The 26,751-nt window shown below is 49.7% G+C and overlaps 2 protein-coding genes across 4 annotated transcripts in view; both read right to left on the bottom strand.

Annotated features, from left to right (window-relative positions):
- Positions 1-2,909: 2,909 nt before the first annotated feature.
- On the bottom strand, positions 2,910-4,155 carry RPL37A (ribosomal protein L37a). Its single transcript, XM_040986404.1, has 4 exons — positions 4,092-4,155; positions 3,678-3,806; positions 3,454-3,536; positions 2,910-3,027 (listed from the first exon to the last, which is right to left on the bottom strand). The coding sequence occupies exons 1-4, from the start codon at positions 4,092-4,094 to the stop codon at positions 2,964-2,966; spliced, it is 279 nt and encodes a 92-aa protein (XP_040842338.1). The 5' UTR covers positions 4,095-4,155; the 3' UTR covers positions 2,910-2,963.
- A 9,394-nt stretch (positions 4,156-13,549) lies between these two features.
- SMARCAL1 (SWI/SNF related, matrix associated, actin dependent regulator of chromatin, subfamily a like 1) overlaps positions 13,550-26,751 on the bottom strand; it is a 49,941-nt gene continuing 36,739 nt past the window's right edge. For all 3 annotated transcript variants that reach the window (XM_040986484.1, XM_040986487.1, XM_040986486.1), the window contains 6 exons: positions 26,670-26,740; positions 23,817-23,919; positions 19,098-19,280; positions 17,965-18,065; positions 16,590-16,686; positions 13,550-13,823 (listed from right to left, as the gene is read on the bottom strand). In XM_040986484.1, coding sequence (XP_040842418.1) covers positions 13,611-13,823; positions 16,590-16,686; positions 17,965-18,065; positions 19,098-19,280; positions 23,817-23,919; positions 26,670-26,740 — 768 coding nt within the window. In that variant the 3' untranslated portion in view covers positions 13,550-13,610. The remainder of the gene's footprint in view (positions 13,824-16,589; positions 16,687-17,964; positions 18,066-19,097; positions 19,281-23,816; positions 23,920-26,669; positions 26,741-26,751) is intronic.

Genomic DNA, 26,751 nt, shown 5'->3' with positions numbered 1-26,751 from the left:
GTGACATGAAAAAGTGCCCACATAGAATCCTGGCACTTAGAAGGTAAGGATTTAGCCATTGAGCCATTGTACCAGGCCTCTTGAAATTCAATTTTTTCTTTGGTAAAGATTCATTTATTTTTATTAGAAAGACAGCTAGGAAGATCTTCCGTCCGATGATTCGGTCCCCAAATGGCCACAATGGCCAGAGCTAAGCCAATCTGAAACCAGGAGCTTCGTCAGTGTCTCCCACACATGTGCAGGATCCCAGGGTTTGAGCCATCCTCCACTGCTTTCCCAGGCCACAAGCAGGGAGCTGGATGGGAAGTGGGGCCACCAGGATTAGAACCAGCACCCATTTACACTCCTGGCACATGCAAGGCAACGACTTTAGCCACTAGGCTACGACACCAAGCCCCAAATTCAATTAGAATATTTTTAAGATTTGTATTGGAAAGACACATTTACCAGAAGGAGACGTAAAGAGAAAGATCTGTGCACTGACTGACTCCCCAAAGTGCCTGTAATGGCCAGAGTTAAGCTGATCTGAAGCCAGGGGCTTTTTCTGGGTCTCCTACCTAGGTACAAGGCTTTAGGCCATTGTCTACTGCTTTTCCAGATTACAAGCAGGGAAGCAGAGAAGTAGAAATACAAACCACTGCCCATACGGTTTTTCAGGACCTTCAAGTGTGAATTGCACCAGGTACAAACACTCAATGTTTAACAGTCACCTCTCTGGGACTCTGCCCAGTTCACAAATTATCAGAACAAATCAGTTGTTTGATCAGTTATGTCCATTTGTGTTACATGGCCATCTTTTTTAGGTCAAAGAAAAGGATCTTATTACTTGTAGCTCCACCATAACCAGATTAGTATAGGACTTAAATTTCAGGAGCCAGAAATAATGTCCATTATAAAATACACGGAAAATTAAGAAACTATAGAGATATCACTATGAGCATGTTAAGAGGAGAATATGAAGTCTGCAAGTGCCAGATTGTGAGGCTAGTGTCAGACATGCAGCTTAAACCACCACCTGCAATGACAACAACTCTGTGGGTTTGGATTTTGGCTCCCGTGGCTCCGCTTCCAATCCAGCTCCCTGCCAATGCACCTAGGAAAGCAGCAGATGTCGGAGGACTTGGGGCACTGCCACCACGTGCTTCTATCTGACCCATCTATCTACCATTTGGGGGGTGAACTAGCAAATGGAAGTATGTCTCTTTCCTTAAGCTACTTAAAAAAATCGTCAAAGATTACTGTAAAACATCTGATTTGGCAATAGGTTGTAACAAAAGCAGGATATTCTAATAGGGTAAATGAGGGGCATTTTAAAAAGGGACTATGTATAATGGTGTAAGGAAAAGGAAAAATCACCAAGCAAAGCGCCCCAGGGCTGGTGGGAACCGCCATCCTTCACAAGCCCGAGATGGAAAGGATGGTTGTTTGTGCGAAGGGCCACTAGCGGGGCAGGAGCCTCCACCAGCAGTCCACCTAAACCTGCTCTACAAGCAGAAAGGGGGAAATAAGTCACTATACTTTCACCTGTTGGTTATTTCCCACTTAGTGCACCCAGCCAGAGCCAGGGGCCAAGGTGATGCGAGTATCCACAGAAACCACCTTTTCTTCCTGTTGTTTCAGGGATTACGGCAGGCCACAACCCACCTAGACCGTCTCTGGAGATTCCATGCAAATGGTACCAAAGTTGTGTTTCATGGAAAACATCTAACATCCACAGACCTTAGCAGCTCCAAACTGACCAAATCCAAGGTCAGAAGCAGGAAAAATCAAAATAACTTCAGTGGGTCAACTGGTACAATCCTCAGGGGGGAAAGTCCACCTGCACCGCTTAGATCTATCTTTTAAAAGATTATTGGAAAGGCAGATCAAATCTATGGCAAGTGATAAAGATCTCCCATCTGCTAGTTCACTCCTCCAATGACCGCAATAGCCAGAGCTGAGTCCATCTAAGACCAGGAGCTTCCTCGGGGTCTCCACGCAGGTGCAGGGTCCCAAAGCTTTGGGCCGTCCTCCACTGCTTCCCCAGGCCACAATCAGGGAGCTGGATGGGAAGTGGGGCTGTGGGGATTAAACCAGTGTCCATATGGGATCCCAACACACACAAGGTGAGGACTTCAGCCGCTAGGCCCGTGCCGGGCCCAAGTCAGTGCTCTTGACTTCAGCAGTATGCCACCCAGCTCCCCAGGCAACTGTGAAATCCTCACTGTACACTCTAGAGTCCTAGACGGAAAGGCCCAGGTCAACCTAACTTCCATCACGTCCGATCTCACTCCTACTACGCATGGCAATACTGTCAACTCATCATTGTCACAAAAACAAGAGGAGCGTTTACCTGTGACTGGTCACCACTGCAGGTGTCCAACCCAGTCACGGAGCACGGCCCTGTGATGTTGGGACAGCAGAGAAGTGAGGAAGCGGGCCAAGGCCTCTGAGGACCCAGCAGGAGTGGGCAAAGGAACAAGTTCCAGGATAGGGTACAGGCTAGAAGGAATCGGAGGTTTTTGCTCATCCCCGATGGGGAAACCTGTCTGCATTCTCTGGAGTGGAGAACACAGCAGACCCCAAATCCAGATCACACACAGCGTTTAAAAAGCTTCACGGGCAAAACTGACAACCAGGGAACCGTAAAAAGCCTGTCCTCCAACGAATCTCATTTTCCAAGTGGCCATCTGTATGAAATTTCATCTTCATGAGTATGTGCTTTAAAAACTCAAGTTCACATAACCCGATGCCAACTTTGTATATCAAAGTCAACAAGCAAGACAACGACACGAGAAAGACAACATCTAACCTGTCAGGCTTGGCTGCCTAACCACTGCGGTCTCAGCAGAGGCGTGGACCACAACCAATCTCAGCTGCAAGGTAACGCAGCCCGTCACATCTAATTCAAACAAACCAAGACCACTTCGTAATATAAATTAACCCATTTATTACAGGCTGCTGAGAGCTCCAAGATGGCACCTCTACTGGTCTTTCAACTCCTTCAGTCTTCTGATCGCAGACTTGACTGTGACGGCGGAAGTGGTGCTGTGAAGGGAGAAGTCGTGAGCCTGTTAACAAAAGGCAACCGCGCCTGCCCCGCGCCTCCCGGCCTGCGGGAGAGCTCCGCAAAGCCCTGCCGAGGACGACACGCAGCCCGCTCTCGGGGGATCAGGCCCAACACCTAACCGTGCTTCTATTCCCAGCTGGGACACCCCCACTGCAGCTCGCAGCTCCTCCTCCAGGCCTGACCCCCAGCTCCCCACTGCGCCACCTGGCCGAGTTGCCAGCACCCGGGAAGCGGCAGAGTCTGTGCCTGTCGCAGTGGGTACCAGCTCCCGCTTCCAAACGGCCTCCGCTGCCGGAGCGCAGGGATCAACGCAGCGGGGCCCAGCCCAGGGCTCCAGTCCCGAGCCGGCCTCCACGTCCCACGCGCGCCCCACGCGAGCCCCGACGCGGGAGGGCGGGACTCACTTGTAGGTCCAGGCGCCCCCGGCCACCGTCTTCATGCAGGAGCCGCAGTGCCAGATGCCCACGGCGCGCCTCTTCATCTTGGTCTGCGCAGAGAAGGAACGCCCCCGTCACCGTGACGGCTCGGGACACGAGCCCGGGGCGCTTCGGCACACGGTTTCCCAGCCGGGTGCCCCCGGCCCGTCGCCGCCTCCCGCCGCCCGCCCCTCCCGCCGCAGCCCCCTTACTTTGCCGCAGAAGGAGCAGGTGTACTTGGCGTGCTGGCTGATTTCGATCTTCTTCACCATCTTCCGGAGGGAGGCGCCGTAGCGGGTCCCGTATTTACCCACGATCCCGACCTTCTTGGTGCGTTTAGCCTGGGCAAGCCAGCGACATTCAGTGCTGCGCCCCGGACCCGCCACCCCTACCCGGCGCCGTCCGCCTCACTCGCGCCGGGACCCACATCTCCCCGGGATCCCACCTAACCCAGGCGGCGCCCGAGGCCGGAGGGGCCAGCCTCCGCCGGGACCGCGTCCCCGGGACTCCCAGGGAGGCCATGGGACAAGGCAGGCCAGCAGAGGCCAGTGAGGAAGAAGAAACCCAGAAGGAAAGAGCGGATGCCGGGGGATAGCGATCCAGGCCGCACAGGACCCGATTCTCACCATGTCGACGCCACCGAGGTCCGCGCCCAGAGAGGAAGAGCAGCCGTGCGCAGGCGCGGTTTCAGGCGGGCGGGCGGAAGCAGCGCGTGGAGGCCTAGCTAGGAATCGAGCTCTATGGTCTGGAGGTTTTCCCGTTGCCTGCTGGGAAATGGCTGCAGGGAAGGCGGGAGCTGACAGGCCCGGATGCACCTTGCTGCGCCATCCAGCACTTACCTGGGCGTGCTGACGAACAACCGTCAGCTCCTCAGGGACCGGCCTGCACCCTTCGCCTGCATCCTTGCGCTGCGACTCCGCGTCTCACTGCCTCTCCCGCCCCCCTGTCTTTTCTGAAAGCAGCGGATCCTGCGCAGGGTGACGGCAGGTGTCAGGCCGGCTTACTCAGAGAACCGCCACAAAACAAGGCTCAGAGTGGATTCCCGACACGTGTTTTCGAGCCACACTTGAGTCAAGATGAGGAGTGCATGGATATCAGTGCTGCACAGTTTCACTGCCTTTGCTCGGGAGGTGGACAGAACACAGGAGAGAACGCTCCAGAACTATTGGAGGGGCGGGTAAATCGTACAGATCTGGGTTCAAGTCCCGGCTGCACCGCTTTGCTACACAGCTCCCTGCTAATGTGCCTGGGGAAGCGGCAGAATTTGGTCCAAATGTTCTGGTCCTTGCTATGCATATGAGAGATCTGGGTAAAACTCGTGGCTTTTGCCTGGCTCTCCCCCTCTTCCTCTCTCTCCTTCTCTTCTCCCATATTTCTCCCCTCTCTCCCTCTTCTGCCCTCTCTTTCTCGCTTGCTCTCTCTCGGGGCTGGGACACACTGACTCCCATCTTCCACATAAATTGCTGGCATTTACACAGTTAATGTAGCCGGCACAGTTTTAGCTCTGCAGCGTCCTCGCTCGGTGTCGCCCCCTGGTGAGTTGAGTGGGAACTCTTTCTCACACTATCTTTCCCCACGTGTTGCTCTGGCTCAGGCTGTGTAAATCCAAGGAGAAGCAACAAATGGATTTTTTTTCTCGTATACATGCCTGCATTTTCTACTTATCTTCTATCATGAGCATGAATTTCTTTTAACAGAAAAATGTAAAAAAAAACTCCAGTAGCAGCCAGACCTTGGCTTCCACTACCAGATTCTGTAAAAAAAGAAGCATGATAATGACTGTTTATGAAGAATTAAACTGTTGTATTAACATAGGGGGAATCAGTGGAGTAGGGGGAAGGGAGAGCCCAAAACCTATGGAAAGTATCATAAAATAATTTTTTTTTTTAAGTGTGGAGGCTTGGAGAAGAGGCTGATTCCAAGATCATACCAGGAAACACACAAGGTGAGCTTGGCATATCTTACTGTGCAAGAAAGTAAGGACCTCTCTAACAAACCAGGAAACCTTACACGGATGAGGATTTGTCAAAGAGACGTAGGGGCAAGGCTTCCAACACCAAAAGCTGGAGGGAAAAAGTTTAATTTTATTTACTTGAGAAGCAGAGGGGCTGGTGTGATGGCCCAACTGGCTGATCCTTCACCTGCAAGCTCCAGAATCCCATATGGGTGTCAGTTCGTGTCCCAGCTGCTCCACTTCCCACCCAGCTCCCTGTTTATTACCCAGGAAAGCAGCAGAGGACGCCCCAAAGCCTTGGGACCCTTCACCAGTGTGAGAGACCTGGAAGGAGCTCCTGGCTCCTGGCTTCGGACTAACTGAGTTTTGGTCATTATGGTCACTTGAGCGAACCTGATCTTTCTCTCTGTCTCTTCTCTCTGCCTTTCTAACAAAAACAAAGAAATCTTTTAAAAAAAAAAATCCTAATAAAAGAATAAAAGAAAAACAGAGACAAGAGACAGTTCTTCCCCGACTGGCTCACTCCCCAGTTGCCTGTAATGGCTGGGACAGGACACCTAGGGTAACACAGCAGGAGGTTGGGATGAGAAGGGGCAGGACTCGAACACAGGCAGCTGTGTGGGATGTGGGCATCCCAAGCCGCATCTTGACCACAGGGCCAAACACCTGCCTCGCATAGCTGAAAACATGAGTATGATTTATTTATAAACCAAAGTAAAGAATAAATATCCAAGAGTTCACAGTTGGGTGACTTCAGAAATCAGTAAGTGACAAGCAGTTCTTTGCGGTCTCCGCCCTCCAGAAAGGGGTGGACAATTGCCTGTGTCCTAAGTGAGGGCTGTGCCCAGGGACTTCCTGCCAAAATTCAGCTTACACGGGGGAAGGAGTGAGGTTCCTGGGGCTGCAGCAGACATGCCCCCTCAGCCAGGTCACCAAGGCAGCATCCTCAGGGCAAATGTTGGTCAGGTGCATCCATGGGAGGATGGGATAAAGACATCACACCCTCTGTGGTCTCCCTCCCCCAACCCCTAAACATCAGTATATAAAACACTCAACCAGTGTTCCTCAAAGAGATCAAGGCCATCCAAACAAGATGAGTCAGGAATTGTCACTACTGAAAGAATCCCGAGGAGACATGAGAAGGAAATGTCACATGGATGGGACCCTAGAAGAAAGACTTTAGGCAGAAAACAAAATAAAACAAACAAACAAACAACATACACCACTCTACCAGCTCGCTGTTGATGGGCTGGGAAAGTAGCAGAGGGTGGCCCAAGACCTTGGGACCCTGCAACTGTGTGGGAGACCTGGAAGAAGCTTCTGGCTCCTGGCTTCAGATCAGCTCAGTTCCAGCTGTTATGACCATTTAGGGGGCGATCCGGCAGATGGAGGATCTGTGTCTGTCTCTCTCTCCCTCCCTCTCTCTGTGACTCTTTCAAGTAAAAATAAGTTAATATTAAAAAAAAAAACTCAGGGCCCGGCGCGGAGGCGCAAGTGGTTAAGGTCCTCGCCTAGCACGCCCGGGATCCCATATGGGCGCCGGTTCTAATCCCGGCAGCCCCGCTTCCCTTCCAGCTCCCTGCCTGTGGCCTGGGAAAGCAGTCGAGGACGGCCCAAAGCTTTGGGACCCTGCACCCGCGTGGGAGACCCGGAAGAGGCTCCTGGCTTCGGATCGGCAAAGTATCGGCCCGTTGCGCTCACTTGGGGAGTGAATCATCGGATGGAAGATCTTCCTCTCTGTCTCTCCTCTCTGTATATCCGCCTTTCCAATCAAAAAAATAATAAAAATAAATCTTTAAAAAAATAAAAAAATAAAAAAAAAACTCAGATGTAAATACGCTATGGACATCAGTACGCGAAAATGTGACCATATTGTCTCAATAATTCTAACCACATGCAGCCTACTCTGTCTAATATAGGATGTTAATAAAGGGCTTCTACAGAAATCATACCATCTTGATTTATCCAGAAATTTAAAACTTTTAAATAAAAAAATCATTTTTAAAAGTAAGTTTATAGGGCCCAGCGTGATAATGTAGCGGTTGAAGTCCCCACCTTGAAAGCGCCAGGATCCTATATGTGCACCATTTTTAATCCCGGGGACTCTACTTCCCAGCCAGCTCCCTGCTTGTGGCTTGGGAAAGCATCAAGGACAGCCTAAGGCTTTGGGATCCTGCACCGGCATGGGAGACCTGGAGGAGCTCCTGGCTTCAGATTGGCTCAGCTCCAGCTGTTGTGGCCGCTTGGGGAGTGAATCATCAGATGGAAGATCTTCCTCTCTGTCTCTCCTCCTCTCTGTATCCACCCTTCCAATAAAAATAAAATAAATCTAAAAAAAAAGTTACAATTTTAATTGCAAGTCAGAGTTGCAGAGAGATTCTTCAATCTGTTGGTTTACTTCCTTAAATATCCAGGACAGGGCAGGCTAAAGCCAGGAGCCTAGAGTGCCATCTAGGCCTCCCATGGGTAGCCAAGCCCAAGGACTTGGAGAATCCTCTGCTGCTTTTTCAGGCACCTCAGCAAGGAGCTGGGTTAGAAGTGGAGCAGCCAGAACTTCAATGAGCAGCAACCACATGCAGCACAGGCATCGCAAAGAGCTGCTTAATCAGAAGTGATGCAAGACAAGCACCACCATCACCCAAGCCATGTTAACTCCAGGGAGACAGGGCGTCTGTGGCTGACCTCTGCATCCCAGCAGCCAGCACAGAACCTAGGACATCTGTGGTGATGGGTGGAGGGAGAATTGGTACCCAGGCTGCAATAATGGTGACAAAGGCAGGGTGGCAGAGACAGGGAAGGAGAGAAAGATCTTTCATCTGTTGGTTCTTTTCTCCCAAATGCCTGAGAATGCTTAGCTAGTGTTGGGCCAGGCAGAAGCCTGGGGGCTCAGAACTCTAGGCAAGAACTTAGGCCAGGGCCCAGTGTGGTGGCCTAGTGGCTAAAGTCCTTGTCTTGAACGCTCCAGGATCCCATATGGGCGCCTGTTCTAATCCCGGCAGCCCCGCTTCCCATCCAGCTCTCCCTGCTTGTGGCCTGGGAAAGCAGTCAAGGACAGACCAAAGCCTTGGGACTCTGCACCTTGGTGGGAAACCTGGAGGAAGTTCCTGGCTCTTGGCTTCAGATTGGCTCAGCTCCAGCCAATGCGGTCACTTAGAAAGTGAATCATTGGACAGAAGATCTTCCTCTCTGCATATCTGACTTTACAATAAAAATAAATCTTTAAAAACAATAACAACAACACAGAAGAACTTAGGCCAAACATTAGCAGGAAGCTGGACGGGAATCGGAGTCATGGGGACTCGAACCGGCAGTCTGACATGGGATGTGGTTTAACCTGTTTTGCTTCAGTTCCTACTAGTATGAAGGATTGTTTTATATGTTTGGGGTTTTCTGCCGTATAAGCTCAGTCCACATATGTCAGAACTGAAAAAGGCTTTAGAGATCATCTAGCCCCAATTGGAAACTGAGGCCCCCCAGACTCTGGAGGTCAATGATTAGTCCAAGGTCACATGGCCAGCAAGGGGCTTCCAGACTGGAGTTGGTGGTGGTTTTCTTTTTCCTACTTCTTCTTTTTTAAAGATTTCATTTTTTAAATTGGAAACTCATATATACAGAGAGGGGGAGAGACAGAGGGGAAGAGCTTCTGTCTGTTGATTCACTCAAGTGGCCGCAATGGCCAGAGAGCTGTGTCAATCCGAAGCTAGGAGCCAGGAGCCTCCTCCAGGTCTCCCACACAGGTGCAGGGTCCCAAGGCTTTGGACCATCCTCGACTGCTTTCCCAGGCCACAAGCAAGGAGCTGGATGGGAAGTAGGAATGCCAGGATTAAAATCAGTGTGCATATGGGATCCAGGCACATGCAAGGTGAGGACTTGAGCTGCTAGGTTACCGCATTAGGCCCTTTTTCCTGCTTCTTTAGTTGCATTAGCAGATGCCAGTTTCTGAATCAGATTTTTCAGCTGTAAACTGTGAATGCAATATGCCATGTGAGAGTCCTGGGAGGTTGAAACCCGTGTCGTGAAGCCCCCATGGCTTGTCTCCGTGGTGTTTCTTTGTTACCGCTGAACTGCTGCTGGCCCATTGCAAAGGCGCTGCCAGACCTGAGGGCCAACAGCAGGGCTGCTTTCTGCCCTCCTTAGAAATGTGCCCATGTCTTTTCTCCTGAATACCTAGCTGAGGTACAGCCAATGACAGCCTAGAGGCCCACGGAAGATGCAAGTGGCAGGTCATCACCGGCTCCATGCAGAGCACCCGCTGCATCTCTGGGTGCGAGACAGGCAAGGGTGAGGGAACAGGCCCTTCTCCATTGGATGGGAGATGCACTACGTGTGTGTGTACAAGAGACTTTGCAGTGCTCCCCATGAAAACCATGCCTGCCTCCAGAAAACGACACATCTGAACAGAAATGGATTCCTGTCGGCGCTGACAGATGGGGTAGGTGGCAGGAGGACTGAGGAACACGTGTTCTCTGTGGCATCGCTGTTTCAGGCTGTGCCACTTGGCCCGGCAGGAATGGCTGGCTCTCAGCCGGCCTTGGGGGCAGAGATGCTGCACAGAGCCAGCCCCCTGCCGGGGCAGCCCTGGGCTGGCTGAGGTGAACTCTCCTGCCTGGCTCTGAAGTCTAAGGAGGCTCGTGGCTTAGCTTCCTCGCTGCATCCCTCCTCCTGGCATAGCCGCCCACATCTCTGGCCTTCAGGGGCTCAGAGAGGGAGAGCAAGCGCGAGCGAGGGGAGCATGCATGAGTAAGAATGCCGCAGAGTGGCTGAAATGAGACACTCCAGAAGAGAAGGAAATTGCTCCCGTTCAAAGCAATTTTAATCAAAAGTGAACAATTCTCTCTCAACAGCAAGCTGCAAGATGTACAAATAGCACTCAGGAAATGAGCCCTGGGCGGCTCGGGAGAACTGTGTCTCACCAAGCCTGCGTTTGTCGTATCTCAGGGCCAGTAAATCTCCAATCCCATTGCAGGACTGAGACGCAGAGCGTGTACACCACAGTCCATCTCCTGGGGAATTGCAGGCCAAACCTTGAGCGAGATTTTACCCCTTCTGACTCTTCAAGGGCCAAAATTCTTGCTTTTAGAACAATGAATAAACTAAAAATTGCCTTCTTTTTACTGTTTTCTTGGGGCATCTGGAACATTTTATTCCTTAATTTTGTTTTTTTAGTTTTAATAATTTTTAACATCTTGCCACATTCACTTCATTCGTATATAATATATACATGCATTTCTCTGTAAATCTGCCTTTGCAATAAAAGATTTTTTTAAATCTTGTAAGAAAGGTGTGAGGTGCAAGCTCTGTCCCCAGTGTATCTCATGCTGAACCCTGCACGGTTTCACCTGCACTCTCGGGCCCTGTGTGGCTCCTCGACTCTGCATCTATAGCGCGTTCCTGCTTCCTGGAAGTGCCAGGTGACCGATGAGAACGAGCTTGGCATGGCAGCGTCCAAAAGCTGCTGGGCCCAAGGGAGCAGAGAGGCAGGCTCAGCAGAGGAGGTGAGGCCTGGACACAGCATCAGTGTGTCTGAAACGGGTCACGAGGATCAGTGGAGCATTTACACAGGCCGTGCAGCCAGCAGCACGCTCAGCACTTGCTTGGGAGCCTACACAGGGATGAAGGCCCACTGGTGTGAGGCAATGCCCAGGTAACAGGAAGGGGAAATGAGCCAGTTTCTGTGTGAAGAGTTTGATATGATTTTTGTTCAAAGAGATTCTATGCAGGCACTAGGACTGGACTATAAATGGCTCCGTTCCAGATCATTCACATTAACAACTGCCTCCTGGAAAAAGAGGGGTGGCAGGGAGGAGAATGAAGATGCCTGATTTTTTACTTGCACATTTCTGGGTCAGTTAACTGTATATCAACATCATAATATCGAAAATAATGCAGTACAGAGCAAGGATGAAATGACAATCTTTGCAAGTGGTGGTGTTGGGCTAACTCCACCTCTGTATGGAATATGGTGACCTCGGCCCTGTATGAAAACAAACTTCAGGTGGACGGTAGATCTAAATATTAAAGGTGAAATAACCAGGCTTCTAGAAGATATCATTTTCATGACCTTGGGTCATGGCTACCTAAGCATGTGTTTTTGATTGTTAAGCTATACACTGTTTTGTCATGTGCTTCATATTTTACATTTTTCTCAGAAGGAAAGGGGCTGACAAAGGAAGATGCTGGAACTTGATTGAATCTGCTAAATGGAGTGTACGGGGAAAATATGGGCGGAGGATGTTGCAAAATCAGATGGCTGCTGGCTGTCACAGTCCCCGCAAGACCATGACTCACGGGCTGCTCAGTACTTCATGCTACGATGAGGAATCTATTTCCTTCCCTGAGACCCCACAGGAAAACACAAAAACCCAACAAACCACATGTTGCGTGCTGCTTGACAATCCTGAACAGGTCATGAAAGCTTGGGATTACAATTGCACTTCTTCCTATCCACTCTGTAAGGGAAAAAAAAAAAAAAAGCAACAACAACAACAACAACAACAAAATACAATGGTACAAACCATCAAAAAACAAAGTCAAGGTCCTAACAGGAAACAAAGTGGACTGAGGCAGCCCCAGGAGCTGAGCAGGTGGGGATGGCAATACTGGTTCTGTTTTTCAGCTCCTCCACTAATGGTAGCAACAGGTTCATGGGAAGTCTAAAAGGGAAAGGCCATGAATTCAAGTCCCAGTGGGTCAGGGCTAGAGAGTCCTTGGTGCCCCTCAGCATCTTCTTGACAACAGCCCTGAGACCTACCTGATCATCAGGGTCACTTGAGGAAGATGTCACATTTAGAGGTACTGGTCAAGGGAGGTAGGGACAAGCCCTGTGGACCCCGTGCTTAAAAGGGGAAGTTAGCCAGCTGAGCCAATGTGCCGGGCCCTGTACATTTTATCTTAATCTTTTAAATGTCATATTAGAAACATTAAAATCGAGGTAGGCGTTCTAGTACAGTGGATATAATTACCTGCAATGTTAACATTTCACATGAGCATCAGTTCAAGTTCTCGCTGGTCCATTTCCAATCCAGCTCCCTGCTGATGGGCGTGGCAAAGCAGCAAAAGCTGCTGCAGGCACCTGGGTCCCTGCCACCCACAAAGGAGACCTGGATGGAATTGGGGGTCCTGCTTCTGCCCACCCAGCCCCAGCCACTGTAGCCATCCGGGGAGTGAACCCACAGATGGTAAACATATCTTTCGCTCACTAACTCTATCTTTCAAGTAAATAAATAAATCAATCTTAAAGGGAAAAAAAAAACAAAAGTTAAAATCAGAGGTGGCAATCACTCTAAAACATCATTTAGAAATTGGGCAAGTGCGAAAACCCACTGCCTTGCCTTCTGTACCCCCGGGAGCTAGAGTGGCTTCAGATTTTTAAATGGTCGGGAAAAAAATCAGAACAACCAGTGAGAGACGGAGACTAGTGTAATTTAAATTTCAGTGTCTATTAATAGGTTTATTGGAAAAGAGGTTGTATAACTACTGCTTTCCCATTGAATCAGCTTTTCAATGCCATGGTTTTTTTTTTTATTTTTTAAAAGATTTTTTAAATTAGAAAGTCAAATTTACAGAGATGGCAGACAGAAAAAGATCTTCTACCTGCTTATTCACTCCCCAAGTGGTCACAATGGCCGGAGCTGAGCCAATCCGAAGCCAGGAGGCAGGAACTTCTTCTGGGTCTCCCATGTGGGTGCAGGGTTACAAGGCCTTGGACCATCCTTGACTGCTTTCCCAAGCCACAAGCAGGGAGCTGGATGGGAAGTGGAGCAGTTGGGATATGAACCAGCGCCCATTTGGGATCCTGGCGCATGCAAGGTGAGGACTTTCGCTACTAGGTTACCGTGCTGTGCTGGGCCCGTTTCCCCCCCCCCCCTTTTTGCTTATCAAAATTACTGCTCTGTAAATATTTGTTGAGTCACTAAATTTTTTTAAAATCTAGATTTCAAGAGATGTGTGGGAAGCATTTCATTGTTTAAAGAACATAAATTAAGACCCACAGCTCCACTTCTAAGCCAGAAAAAGCCAAGCTTAACTGAGAGCCCAGCAAGCCTTCACACCATGCACGGGACTGGAGACGCCGCAACTGCTCCGGGTGTTCAGACACAGCCACTATGGCAGACACAGGAGCACAGGCTGTCAAAAACAAAGACTTTATTTGAATGGATTGCATGATTTTTAATTTTTGTTGTTGGTTCTCTCACAAAGGAGAGGTAAAACTGTCCCAGCTATCAAAAAAGTCAAATCTCCTTTTCTTGGGTGGACTGTCGGTCAGTGCGCCTTCTTCCAGGGTGTCTCCTGTGTCCAGGGAACCGGGGTCAAAGGACTCTGCTGCCTCTAGCAGCTCAGTATCACTCCCATCTTCCTCGAAGGACTTCTGGAATAGGTCGTAGATCTTTTGCTGCTTGGGGTCCTGCATCGGAGGAGGGACAGGAGAAGGTAAGAGGAAGAACGCTGACTGCAGTGCAACTCTCCTCTGTGGCTGTCAAGGAGCACGAAGAGCGGGCCCGAACACCAGTGGCATCCTCCCACGCTGCGTGAGGGTGGGTGTGCAGACTTCAGTGCACGGCGTGTCCCTGATGAGGCCTCGCTGGGCCTGACATCCTCCCTGCGGCTCGCTGATTTACCAAGGAGGAAAGGAAACGGCATCCGAGCAACACAGTGACTGCTCTCACTCTGTAACCCAGTTGAACATATTCTCTCCCTTCTCAGTCTCTGAACCAGCATATCAGGACTCGGCTCGCTGCAGCTCACTCCTTGCTAAGCTTTCCTCTACATGATCGGTTAGGCTGTCACCTGACTCCCACGGCGGCGTGGTTAGCCATGACTTACACTAGTGCTCAATATATGGAAAGGTTAGATGCTTGTGCCTGTTGCTGATGTTTTGTGAAGCTACAAATGATGAAAATGACTACCAACTACCTCAACAACCAGCTGCTGTTAACAGTTTAGTGTTAGAATCATGCCAATCTTTCCATCTGGAGGTACATTTTCAATGTTCCTAGTGGCACCCAATACGTTCATATAATTAAACTTGCTTAAAATCAAAACCCCCTTTCTCATCTCTCACCTACGTCCCAAAGCAGCTTCTCCTCCCTACAGGGCTGTTGTTGCCAGCCTGCCAACATGCCCAGGCCTGAGTGCCTTACATCATGTCACGTCACGACACGTCACATCATGTCATGTCACATGTGAGTGCCTCACATCAGCCATTCTTGTCAGGGAACTCCGTTGACTTGGCCCAACGCAAGGATGTGCAATGATACAGGTGCAGCTCCTACCTCTGGCTCCTTCCCGTCGTCCCACACTGATCTTCCTCCAACCCTCACCTGCAGCCCCTAGGTTATCCTTCAGCAAGATGGTCCACCTCTAAAGCCTTGAGTCAGTTCCTCAACTGGCTATGATTTCTCCCCTGTTCCCTAACAAACTCCCTCCTCGTCAGTGAAGTCAAGTTCCCTGGCCACTGATCAGAGGGGCATACCATGATGAAGAGGTTCAAGTTACTCAGCTAACTGCACCACATATCGCCTGCCTGTGGCAGTGGGAAGTGACGTGAGCACGAAGACTGAACCCCACGCCATCTCCTGGTCCCCTCTAGGATACCCTCATCGGCTTCTTTCTGGCCAAATGCAAGGCCAAGGAAAAGCCATCCTACAAGGAAGATAATTCCAAGTGGAAACACCTGCTCGCATGCGTCTGCAGCACTGTAGGATACGGGGCGCATAATGAACTGGAAGCAAGTTCCAAACGAGACTGAGATTTCATTTCCGCTCTCGGAAGGAAGGCTGTCTCAGTGACCTGGATTTTCTCCTTTTGTCTCCCACACAGGAGGCTGCGTTCTCTTTTTCTAGTAGTTAAAAGTTTTGTTTTTTTTTTTTCAGACCTAGTTTAATAAAAAAAAATAATTGAAAGAAAGTGAATACTCAATAAATATGAATATATCTCATTTCCGTTATCTTGCATTCATACTTTGGGAATAAATTCTTAACTAAATCAGAGTAACTGAGGAGAGGACTAGGTGAGTTCATGAGTTCAAATGAGAATCTTAAAAATAAGGTTTTCTTTTCAAAGGGCACTGGAGGATACTTGAAAAAAATTTCATGAAGATAAAAGTAAAGATGAAACTTATTTTGAAGCAAAACATTCCTGAAACCCACGTATACAGCTGCATTATTACCTAGGCTTCTCTCAATGTATTGGTGATTCAGCTGAACTACAGAGCTCTTCCAAAGGCTTGACAACAGAGTCTGAAAACTGGCCTCCTGTTTATTCTGAAAAGGATAATTTATAGTCTACATTTAAAACCATGACCTGCGTCTTCCTTGTCCCGACAATTCTATTAGGAAGAAAGGTTTTATTGGTCAAGTAAATGTAAATGAGAGATCAGATCCACAATCTTAACTCCTGGCATCACCTGCAGGAGTTTGTGACTTTAATTCGTCCTCTAAGGCTAGCAATCCCTCGGCTGCTTGCCGAGTCACTGGCCAGCAGACCCCTGCACTCTTAGGCCGGATTCAAGCGGGAGCACACCCAGGCATCCCACTGTGCGGGCAGCAGTGCCCAGCTGCCCACTTGCCTTGGCAACCACAGAGCAGCAGAAGGCACACACAGGTCTTGGGGAGCCTGGGCCACTGCGTTCCAACAAAATGTTAGCTCAAGAGGCCTTGGCAGGTGCGGTTCACCTGGGGCTGTCCTTTCCAGAGGCACCCCAGCCTCTCTCAGCATCTGGGACCAGGCCCCCTTGGGAAGGGGAAGGCCCTCACTTAAGGGAAGGATGCCCCCTGCTCCTTTCATTCCTTTTATGACGAGGGACTGATGCCATGGGGAGCAATGCTGGGCTGAGACAGGAAGACGCCGAGTGACTTCACGGAAATCTTATTGCTATCCCATGTCTCAGTTTACCCTCCAGAAAATGGGAACACAACGAAACGACACGAGGGGAAATTTTGTCCTATGAAAGCAACACTCTGCGTCACACACTCTCCACTCTGTGCAGGGAGTCTGTCCTTGCTGTCGCCCCGCTGGGTGTGTTGCTATCTACATTTTGCGACAATCCAGCAGCTACCAGGGGGAGTTTTCCTTCAGTGTCTAATGATCCTGTCCACTCAGGACCCACCGGCACAGCAGACGGCCTGCTGCCTCCCTGCCCCTGCGACGGCGAGCTGCATGCTGCCATTACCTTGTGGAAGTAATCAGTGTCTTCTGTCATTTCTGAGAAGTTGGTCTCGGAAAGCCCAGCTGCCCCCAGAACTTTAATCTTCTCTTGAATCAGGGGCCTGTTGGAGGGGGGAGAAATGAGCTGTAGTGAACACAACGGGCACAGAACCAGCGGGCTGGTGGGAATGAGGGTGTTTTTGACTGTTTCACATCTTTGCACCTGCCGAGGCTCACACACACCCATTCAGAGATGTCTCCCCTCTCCATCATAAAGCAGCTCCAGTTTGGGGTTTGTGACATTAGGTTCAAAGTTCTTCTAATGGAAGAAGCACATAAAATAAACTGCCGCCTCCTTATGATAAAATTTTGAACTTAGTAATGTTATAAGCTGCTCAATCAGCAAATCCCCTTACCAGAGGTAAACAGGGGTGGCCCACGCATGTTGTAAAGATAGGCGCCTTAGCTGTAAGGCTGGAAGCAGATGGGTGGTGGAAACTAATGAGATCATCAAGAAACTGAGAATTAAGAAGGGGGGCGGACAGGGAAAAGGACCTGGCGGCGTGGCCTAGTGGCTAAAGTCCTCGCCTTGAATGCCCGGGATCCCATATGGGCGCCGGTTCTAATCCCGGCAGCTCCGCTTCCCATCCAGTTCCCTGCTTGTGACCTGGGAAAGTAGTTGAGGACGGCCCAAGGTCTTGCAACCCTGCACCTGTCTGGGAGACCTGGAAGAGTTCTTGGCTCCTGGCTTCAGATTAGAGCAGCACCGGCTGTTGCGGTCACTTGGGGAGTGAATTATCGGACAGGAGAACTCTGTCTCTCCTCTCTCTCTATATCTGATGTTTCAATAAAAAGAAATAAATCTTAAAAAAAAGGCGGAGGGAGAGTCCTTGTGGGAATTTTTGCTTATGTGATACACACATATTCCCAGGGTTCAAGTCAATGGCAACTGTGCCGATGGAGCAGTGCCTGGCAGGGTGAGCTGCTCCCTTCCCTGGGTCCAGCCGTGATATTATGACGCATGGTCTTATCCCAGCAACACCCGTCACAGGAGGACAGGAGAAAATCTCCTGGCCCAATAAGTGCCCTCATGGCTGCAAACAGTATTTCACAAATGAAATCTCCCTATTTTAGCACAGTCCTTTCCTCGCCCTGTCTCAGGCCAGTAGAAAGGAGCCACACCCCCTCATTCCTGCAAGCTTTTTTTCCACACCCACCAGGAATGCTAGACAAAGGAATCAAACATGTGATGATGTAAGTGGAAGAGCATCACCAATAGGTCTTTCTTCCTGGCAGACTCCTTTTTGCAAAAGCAAAAGTGCCCGGGGAGCAAAGCAAACACAAGGTCTGTGGCCAGCCTGGATCAACTGCAAGGGTCAGGCCACACAGCCAGGCCATACCAGAGGTAGTCATCGGCAGTGCCTTTCGCCACGAGGTAGTGAATGCCCACGGAGTTGGTCTGTCCAATGCGGTGCACCCGATCCTCAGCCTGAATCAGCACCTGTATGGCCCAGGAATCAGAAGACAGCTAGAGACCCACTGCAGTTTCAGCCACTACAACAGGAAGCTGCGTGACCCCAGGGCCCACCGCCCTGCACTGCTCTTCCTTGTCAGAGCAGCCCACTGTCCATAGGACCAGCCAATGACCCACTATTTTAATGAGAGAGAGAGCCAAACAAAGCCCCAGAGAGGGAACTGGATTGTGTGGATGGGCACGCAGCACCGTGAGAGGAGCTGTGAATGGAGAACGCCCAAGGGCCCCGCCTGCAGGCTGTATGCGCCGGGGCATGTATGGCAGGGTCCACCTCCACTCTCTGTGAGACAGTTGCCTCCAAAACAAACCAAGGCGTCCATCGCCATTCGGGGTCAGGACAGTAAGCTCTCTGATAAATAACCAAGATCAAGCACACGGTTTCTATTGTAAAAAGGGCTGCGGCCTTGAGGTCCACCTATCATTAAATCAGTTTCTGACGTGTGGCCAAAGAAAGCCACATGATGTCAGGACAAGGACATCAAGATGCCAATAACTGTGTGAAGCTGAGGACATTTTGTGAGAGGAAACACGTGTCGTCTGTTGTCACAGGCCTCAGCTGAGCAGGCAGGGCCAGTGGGCACCGTGACATCATGTGCAGGGAACACCTGCTGCTTTCTGAGGTCCCCAGGCCAACATGGCTCATGGTGACGGGGCATCAGTGTGACACCGTCAGCAGACGGCCATGTAGCCCCGGCTTCACACCGAGCTCTCCAGTGACAGCTGAAGACCAGGGTCCCTCCCAGCCTCCGGAACTCCAGCTTCCCCTCTCCTAAAAGGCATCAATCATCCTACAGGCTGCAGTGAAGACCTGAAACAAACATACGAGAGCAGTGCAGCCTGACAGAGGGAGGGATCAACATGTTTATAAGGCCGAAGGACACTGACAAAACAAACTGCCAAAAGTCCTCAGAAAAGCTCATGGAAACCACGGCCTCTCAGCTCTCCTTCCCCCAGCCAGCAGCACGCCCAGGGGAGTCCGCGTCCACACGTGTCCCTTACCCCTGGGTTCCAGAACAGCTCTGCGAACACCACCAGGTCAGCCGAGGAGAAGGTGAGGCCCATGTTGGCGGCCGTGATGGACAGCACTGCCACGGTGTGCCTCTCCGACAGCTGGAACTGCTGGCACAGGGCGTCCCGGTCCGCGGAGGACGTCGAGCCATCAATGCGAATGTGCTGCACGTGCTGCAACAAGTGAGGGCAACGACGTGAGCCAGTCGTGGTCAGGGGCTGCTGGGCACGCCTCACCTGGCCACGGCCCCTCGGGCAGAGCTGAGTGCTAGAAAGAGGCCCGCTGGCCTCGCAGCTTTTCTCCTTGCTGCTTCCTTGCCCCCTGTTAACTGAAATGTATGCTAAGATGACTGGTCACGTGGTGTCAAATGACACAGCCAGCCGGTGCTGTGCTGCAACAGGTCAAGTCACGGCTTGTGATGCCACTGGCAACTCATACGAGCTCTGGGACAAGCAGTGGCTGCCCCGCTTCTGATCCCTTTCCTGGCTGACGAGTCTGGGAAGGTGGTGGGAATGGTCCAGCTGCCTGGGCCCTGACCCTGAAGACAGACTCAGATGGTACTCCAGGGTCAGCTTCAGCTTGACCCAGCCCTGGCCTTTGCCACCACTTGGGGAGTAAACCAGAAGACATGTCTCTTTTCTCTTTGTGACTCTGCCTTTCAAATAAATACATTTTAAAAATAAATGAATATTTAAAAAAATACAGAGATTCTTTGCGTACTGTGCCGTTTCACAATGTTTTGTAAAACTGGCACAATATAATTAGGATACTGTGATCCAATCCACGGACCCCGTTCAGATCTCCCATGTTACTCGATGATGGGTTTATCACCCTTGTTGGTTTCTGCATACTCACCTTTGCAGTCCTAACACTGCATGGATAGTCTTACAGCCCATTTAGAATCATCCTCGCCTTCCTTTCCTTCCCCCACTCCTAACTTCTGGAGCCACCAATCTCTTCTGAAATTCTAAACTGTTTCAAACATTTTAGATCCAGGGCTGGTCCTGGGGTATACTGGGCTAAGCTGTCGCCTGTAGTGCTGGCATCCCCTATGGGTGTTGTTTTAAGCCCCAGTTGTTCCACTTCTAATCCACCTCCCTGTCACCATGCCTGGAAAAGCACTGGAGCATGACCCAAATCCTTAGGCCTCTGCACCCCCATGGTAGAATCGGAAGAAGCTCCCGGCTTCAGCCTGGCCCAGCCCTGTCTGTTGTGGTCATTTGGGGAGTCAATCAGTGGGTGGAATATTTTTTTCTCACTGCCTCTCCCTCTCCTCTGTGACTCTGCCCTTCTCCATGTATATATACATTTAAATAATGTTAGATCCATGATGTTACAAGCACGTAACATTTTGGGGTTTTCTGCATCACTATATAGAGGTTCACCCAGGTTTTGCCTGTATCACTAGTTCATTCTCTTATGCACCACGTTTAAGTTCATCTGTGAAGGACGACTGGGTTGATCCAGTTTGAGCTACTGCCAAAATAAAGCTTCAACCGAAAGCTCAAGACACCACTTGGGACAAGCAATCCCACAGCAGAGTGTCAGGCTAAAGTCCTGGCTCCACTTTGCATTCCAGCTTCTCACTTGCAGTGCTGTTGAACACACACACATTCATACAACAGCATGTACTATAAGTGAAATTCAATATTCAACACCCATTAGCAAGTACGGACATCCAATGAGACCCTCTTCAGTATTTACAATGAATAAACCACATGTATACACTGCATGGAGAAACCTCAAAGGCAGAGTTGGCGAGGGGAGGGGAGAGCAGGAGAGACACAGGGAAAGATCTTTCACCTACTGTAAACTAACAAAACGGTTGCAATGACTGGAGCTGGGTCAGTCCCAAGTCAGGAGTCAAGAGCTTCTTCCAAGTTTCCCATGTGGGTAGAGGGTACCAAGCACTTGGGCCATCTTCTGCTGCTTTCCAAGGTACATTAACAGGGAGCTGGATCAGAAACGGGAGCAGCTGGGACTTGAATTGGCACCCATACAGGATGCTGGCAAAGCAGGTGGCAGCTTTACCCAGTATGCCACAGCACTGGCACCTGCTGGGGTCTGTGCAATAGGTGTGGATGACACGAAGGTGTGAAGAGAACAGCTCCCCTGTTTGGCAGGGCCTGGGGGAGCTTCCTGCTGTATGGCAGGGCCTGGCAGATGTCTCTGCAACCACCTGAACGCAGTTCCACCTCCCTTTGCAAGGACACCCAACCACCCCTCTAAGAATTCTGTAATCTATTGAGGCACTGCTGTTTGCCCCTGTGAGATGAGTGTGGGAGTTAATGTTGCTGGTAACATCTGGGTGAAGGGCCTTTAACAATGTATGCTGTCTCGGTTGCTCTTATGACCCTTTGGCTGGAAGAGCTCAAGAATGTCTGTCCTAACATAGTAACACAAGCGTTCAAACTAGTTTAGGTTATTGAGTCCGTAGTAGTAGTGGGAATTTATGTTTGTAGTTTTTCTGCTTCTGATCTTTATCTTCTTCCCTATGTGATATATTTTCTCCTCTGATAAGATAAATTGTAGAATGAGAATTGTAGTAGGAGTGTATTACTGATTAATATGTGTTGTCCACTCTGGAATTCCTGGTTGCAACGTCAGAATGGATAATGCCTTGCCTTAAGGTGAACCAACTGGCAGAATTATTCTTGGAAATATCCACTTGTCCACTGCAGAGTTGAAATCAAAATGGAGTAAACATGGCTCATTGTTAATTGCAATTCTTTTCGCCCTTGTAACTGCTATTTTACTTGCTTGGCTAACAAACTGTAAACTTGCAGGCCTAATGGCCAAGGCGACCTTTAGTGCCAATGGCCCCAATCCCCATAAATCAAGGGTCCGGCCTTATTAACCCATAGACAATTCAAGATCCGGGTCTGGTTGTCACAGGTGGTGCCAAGACTGGAGTCCAGACCTAAGGAGAGCAGGCAGGGGCTGGCAAGCCGAGATGAGCAAGGAATGCATAATCCTTCCTCACTCACCTCTCCAGCTGTTGTAAATTGTGCCCTCCTCCTTGAAGTTGTATCAAACTGCCCCTAAAGAAAACTTTGTAATTGAACTACTCTGAGGGGTGCCTGCACTCTGCGGTCCAGTGGATGCAACACCACAATGTAAAAAGTCTGTGCCAGAGTTTGTGACTGCTTCTATATAAATAAAGGGGACAGCTTCCTTGCATTGTCCATTATGATCCTTGAATTGTAGTAGTTCGTTTCTTTTCTCTCTGAGCCTATTCCACGCACCCTTCTCGAGTTCTGAACTTGGTTGGAGCTGGCCTCCGGCAGGCACTTCAACATAATGTTGAGCAAATTAGTAAACTACCAGATATTTATACTATGGGGATCTCATACAAAACATACAAAGGGAAACTCTATGTTGCTTAAGGAGACATACTGGAGTCAATTATGATAGCATCAAGGGCAAGGTCAAATAACAGCTTCAGGATAATAAGGTAATCCCTGCAGAGGCAGAAGATGGACAGTGAAGTTTTTCATTCATTAAATTTGGCTGAAGGACACACAGGTTTTAATTTTCTATGTGGCCTGGGGCCCTATGTGTTGGCTCAATGGCTAATTCTTCACTTGGTAAGTGCTGGGATCCTATTTAGGTGCCAGTTCATGTCTCAGCTGCTCCATTTCCCATCCATCTTCCTGCTTACAGAGGAGGATGGCTCAATGCCTTCAGACCCTGCACTTGCATGGAGACTCCTGGTTCCTGGTTTCAGACTGGCTTAGCTCTAACTGTTGCAGGCATCTGGGGAGTGAACCAGTGGATGGAATGACTTTGTTTTTCCGTAAAATCTGATCTGCCTTTCCAATTAAAAAAAATAAATCTTTTAAAAGTTTCTATTTGTTTCATATTGTATAAGTGTGGGTATTTAATGCAGCAGTTAAGATGCCTGGGTTAAAAAAACTGATTCCGGCCCCCTTGGCTCCAACTTCCTGCTAGTGCAGACTCCGGGAGCAGTGACAGCTCAAGTACACGGTTTCTGACCATTCACATGGCACGGCCAGACAGGCCCGCCTCCAGGCTTCAGGCTGCCCAATTCCAGACAGTATCCACGGAGCCAACCAGTGCATGAAAATCAATCAACATTTAAAATAAATAACTGCTGCATAAATAGATGTGAGAAAGGCAGACAAAATGTAACTTATGATCCTAAACATAACTCAAAGTCATAAGGAGATGAAATCACCACCCACTCCAATGAACATCCTCAAAAAAAAAAAAAACCTTCAGGCTATATTTTGCTCAATTTCTCAAGTGCCATAACATCTTGTACTGAACTCTGCACACTGTGGTGTGTGGTGACAAAGGCCTCCTAACAGTAACGAGGAACAAAAGGAAGGGGAGATGAGGGCGCTCATTCCAACACTGGTCTCCACACAAGAAAACAACGGCTGCCTTCTCTCTGGCCTGTTCTACAACTATGTCACAGAGGAGCTGACGAGCTGAGGAGCTGCTGGGAGAGATTCTAGAAGCAGACTCCTGAGATGGCTCTTTGAGCACAGAGAAATGTAACAGGACACAGCTGGGACACATTTTGATACCCCTCCACCCCTGGGGAATGTACAAACTGGAACTCCTCAGAAAGCCACAGCCGACATCTGCAGAAACCACTGTCCTCTTGCTTGCTGAGGTCGCCCTGAGCCTGCTCAGACACCGAGCGTACACACAGCACCGGCAGGCACCCTGTGCTGGCTTACCTTTCTCTCCAGCTCTTTGGTAATCGCATCCAGAACCACCTTATGGTGTGCAAACACCAGGAACTTCTCTCTTCCACTTTCCAGAAGGTCCAGGATGTACTCGCTACATTTGACAGACAACACAGATGGAACACACACTTAGGCAGGTGAGGGTCATCCTGAGAAACAGCCACACCTGTGACAGACACTGTCCCCGGGGGGTCACCCTCCCTCCTCTGGGAGCTGAGAGGGTACCATCTTGTGCCATGTGTGGACAGGCACAAGGCCACAGAATGCTTGCTGTCCCTGGTGTCTATGGAAACACTTTTATGTGGGATTGTAGGTGATAAATGGTTTTCCCTTTAGCTGCTGTCATCATGAAGGTGTGCTTTTGGAGCAACTGTTTATGTGGCTCTGCATATAGCCAGGGAAGGGGCCCAGGAAGTCAGTGGGAACTGAATTACTTTGCAAGGAAAAGGAACAGGATGTGAAGGAAGTCATTTACTTCTCCTCCCTTTCCATTGTTTTTTTCTTTTCCTTAGCCTCCACCTCTTCACCATGAACCCTGAACCTCAAGAACAGCAGGCACACTAAAGGAGCTGTAGGAAGGGAGATGCCCAGGCAGCACATCCTTGGGTTAGAAGGCTGGGGAGGAGTCAAGACCCAAAGAGACGTGGCAGCCTGGACAGGTGATTGCTACACCTGGGCAACTAACGTGAGCTCCCCAGACACAAGAACTTCCTGCTCAGCATGAAGCTACCCTTAGACAACCTCTTCCTTAAAGAACAGCAAATGTCAGCAGCTTCCTGTCATACCTGGGTGATGGGAAGGCAAGGTGACTGTCCTCTCAATGTCAGTTATTTCCAACACAACACAATGAGTGACCATGGTGCCAGACTTGAGTTAAATGTGTAAAATGCTTTCATTATTTTGAAAGACATAAAATTCGCCCTGGCATAAGTGAGAAAGTTCACTGGCTGAGCATCGAGAAAGTCACACCAGGTCACAAAAATCAACTGGGTGACCTCAGAAAAGCCAGAGGCACCAATCTTCTGCAGGCCTCCTTCCCTTCCACGGCTTTACTCTCATACAGCTTCTAAGTCAGCAAGCTGGACAGGGGTGCCCACCACAATGGCCTTGGCCTTTATGTTAACAGATGTTCATTACCATGAAAATAAGCAGCACCAAAAAGGGAAGGAAACAACCAGCAGAGGAATTTGAAGTTCTTAGGATTTATAATCTAAGGCTCAGCATGGTAGCCTAGCAGCTAAAGTCCTCACCTTGAACACACCAGCATCCCATATGGGTGCGGTTTCTAATCCCGGTGGTTCCACTTTCCATCCAGCTCCCTGCTTGTGGCCTGGGAAAGCAGTCAAGGATGGCCCAAAGCCTTGGGACCCTGCACCCGCATGGGAGGCATGGAAGATGTTCCTAGCTTCGGATTGGCTCTGCTCCAGCTGTTGCGGCCACATGGGGAGTGAATCATTGGATGGAAGAGCTTCCTGTCTCTCCTCCTCTTTGTATATCTAACTTAGCAATAAAAATAAATACATCTTTAAAAAAATGTATTTAATCTAATTTCTACCGGACAAGTCATGAGACTTGGACACACGGAGATTTACTCATGTGCCTTATTATGATGTAGGGTCCAACATGGGGCCCACAGAGCTCATTCTCCTGATCTCCCAAGATGCTGCAGATGTGTGGGGAATGACTACATCTCCAAATTCTTGGGCAACTACAAAGCACGAAATCATCTGCTATGGAGTTGTGACGAAGCATCACTATCTAAGGTACAACCAAGGATCTGTAAGGTGGCCAAGAGGCTAGATTTCCAACATCTAAGAGAAGATGGGTGACGTGGGCCCCACACCCAAAAAATAAAGGCATTCGGACACCTGGACAAGAACCAGAGCCGCGACACCTGTCAGTGTTGAGCCCACAGGGAGGTAGATCGCTGAGGGAAGCTCGGATGTGTTTCTGAAAGCCAAGTTTCTAGGATGGAACTTGTGGGTTCCCATTGTAAGGAAGGCGGCAGCGCAGGATGGAGGGTGGGACCCACTCTGCAGTCTTTCCGTGTGGCATGGTGGACTGAGTGGTGCAGGGTTAAGGCAGGTTAAGGCTAGGGTCCTAGGAGATGAGGGAGGGTGTGGGGCCACAGGCTGTCTCATTTCATCCACAGATTGCAAGCCCCAGTCTGGCAAACCCACACAAAATCCATTTCCATGGCAGTGTAATCACACAGCCCATTATCCTGCCAGAGCCACACAGCAACGCTCAACGGGGAAGAATTATCTAGCCTGCACGTCAGCACAGTTGCCTCCGGTGCCTAACGCACTGATCCTTGAACATGTGTGGGCTTTTCTTTAAGAAAGGCAGACAACTGAGGTGTCTTAAGGCAGTGAATAGTAGTTCTAGGAATAGAAATCACTTCTTTAACTTTAGTTGATATGGTGGAGAGACAAATGTGACAACGGCCGCTTGCTGTGTTTTCTATATATATGCTGGGATTTGCCTTCTCGATTATGTCAACAATGGTTGCAACCTTTAGTCTTTGGGGAGCCACAGCATCCCGCCATGGTGGCTCCTCCCTCAGCCACATGGCCCCTTTTGCCCTCCTTCTGAACAGCAGCAGTTCTAGCCCACATGGGACATAAGACACGATCCCTTGGGGACCCCAGATCCTTCACAGTAGTGGCTCTCATTCCAGGCCAACTTACGGTGACTGGTGGGTCGTGAGGCCACAGGACCCAAACCTTTATTTTCAAGGCAGCTGTAATCCTAATCTCCAACCACAGACAGCAATACTCTGGCAGCCCACACTATGGCAGTTTTTCTAAAGATGAGACAGGGTAACACTTGGTGACTACTTACATGACGGAAGGGATTTTAGCTTCAGCCGTTCTGTTGAAGAAGAGAATGAGGGCCTCTTTCTGCTCCCGCTTCTGTTGAAAGA

Source organism: Ochotona curzoniae, unplaced genomic scaffold (assembly GCF_017591425.1).
Source record: "Ochotona curzoniae isolate NIBS_2020 unplaced genomic scaffold, NIBS_Ocur_1.0 contig_4514, whole genome shotgun sequence".
In the NCBI taxonomy this organism is placed as follows: domain Eukaryota; kingdom Metazoa; phylum Chordata; class Mammalia; order Lagomorpha; family Ochotonidae; genus Ochotona; species Ochotona curzoniae.
Note: the sequence above shows the minus strand (reverse complement) of the source record. Positions and strands in the feature narration are given on the sequence as shown.

Excerpts from the sequence above, each read along its gene's own strand:
- RPL37A (XM_040986404.1), bottom strand. Across the intron at positions 3,537-3,677 it reads CCTGCTCCTTCTGCGGCAAA|ACCAAGATGAAGAGGCGCGC; the intron begins GTAAGGGGGCTG and ends TTCTCTGCGCAG. Across the intron at positions 3,028-3,453 it reads GGGGGCGCCTGGACCTACAA|CACCACTTCCGCCGTCACAG; the intron begins GTGAGTCCCGCC and ends CTCCCTTCACAG.